General features: G+C 33.0%; 1 protein-coding gene across 1 annotated transcript in view; it reads left to right on the plus strand.

The window, feature by feature from the left end:
- LOC107662183 (serine palmitoyltransferase 2-like) overlaps positions 1–894 on the plus strand; it is a 20,288-nt gene that overhangs the window by 12,952 nt on the left and 6,442 nt on the right. Inside the window, exon 7 of the mRNA XM_016452099.1 lies at positions 539–644. Within this exon, the coding sequence (XP_016307585.1) occupies positions 539–644 (106 nt within the window). The remainder of the gene's footprint in view (positions 1–538; positions 645–894) is intronic.

An 894-nucleotide genomic window follows, 5' to 3' on the forward strand; every position in this document is an offset into this window, starting at 1 on the left:
CACGCTGATTCGCTAAAATGGACTTATCGGCTTCTGTTCAAAAACAACAAGGGCGCTTGTCGGCTTCTGCAGTAAAACGTGAACTCTCGACAACTTGAAAGTGGACAACTTTTTTGACAAAACATGTTTAGGGTCAGATCGCGCTATATGTGGAGAATAATGCACGGCAATCAGCTCTTTTTTTTTTTAAAGTGGCGTTTATCGGTTTTTGCAAATGAACTCTTCATATACATATATATACACACACTGTATATTGACACATGCATGTATATATTTAAGAAAAATATGGTGTTTATATATTAAATATATGAATATATCGTATAAATTATATGAATATAAATATATAAATGTAAATATTTTCAAAATATATACTGTATGTTTGTGTTTATATATACATAATAAATGTACACAGCACACACACACATTATGTAAACAAAAACTTTTATTTTGGATGCGATTAATCGTTTGACAGCACTAATATATATATATATATTAAGATGCCTATTCATAAATTCTAATTTCCAACCATTACTCTCAGATATGCAAAATCTGGAGAAGTTGCTCCGGGATGCTATCGTGCATGGCCAACCTAGAACCCACCGGCCCTGGAAGAAGATCCTCATCCTCGTTGAAGGAATTTACAGGTATAGCAGAAATCTTTTTCATTATGTATACAACATGTTTTTTCTAATTTGAGCAGAAACCTAATTTTTTTGTGCAAAGCATATGCAAAGGGAGGCTGGTTTGCATACCTTTTTCTGGTTTGGAGGCCATTTCATTCTTTATTTCAAGGCATAAAGAGGCGAGAGCAATAATAATGATATCATATATATTTACCACATGTACATTCATTGTAATGCAGAGGAGGATAGGAAATGACAGTAGAAATATAGG

The sequence above is a fragment of the Sinocyclocheilus anshuiensis genome, unplaced genomic scaffold (assembly GCF_001515605.1).
Source record: "Sinocyclocheilus anshuiensis isolate Anshui unplaced genomic scaffold, SAMN03320099.WGS_v1.1 scaffold1221, whole genome shotgun sequence".
NCBI classification, from domain to species: Eukaryota; Metazoa; Chordata; class Actinopteri; order Cypriniformes; family Cyprinidae; genus Sinocyclocheilus; species Sinocyclocheilus anshuiensis.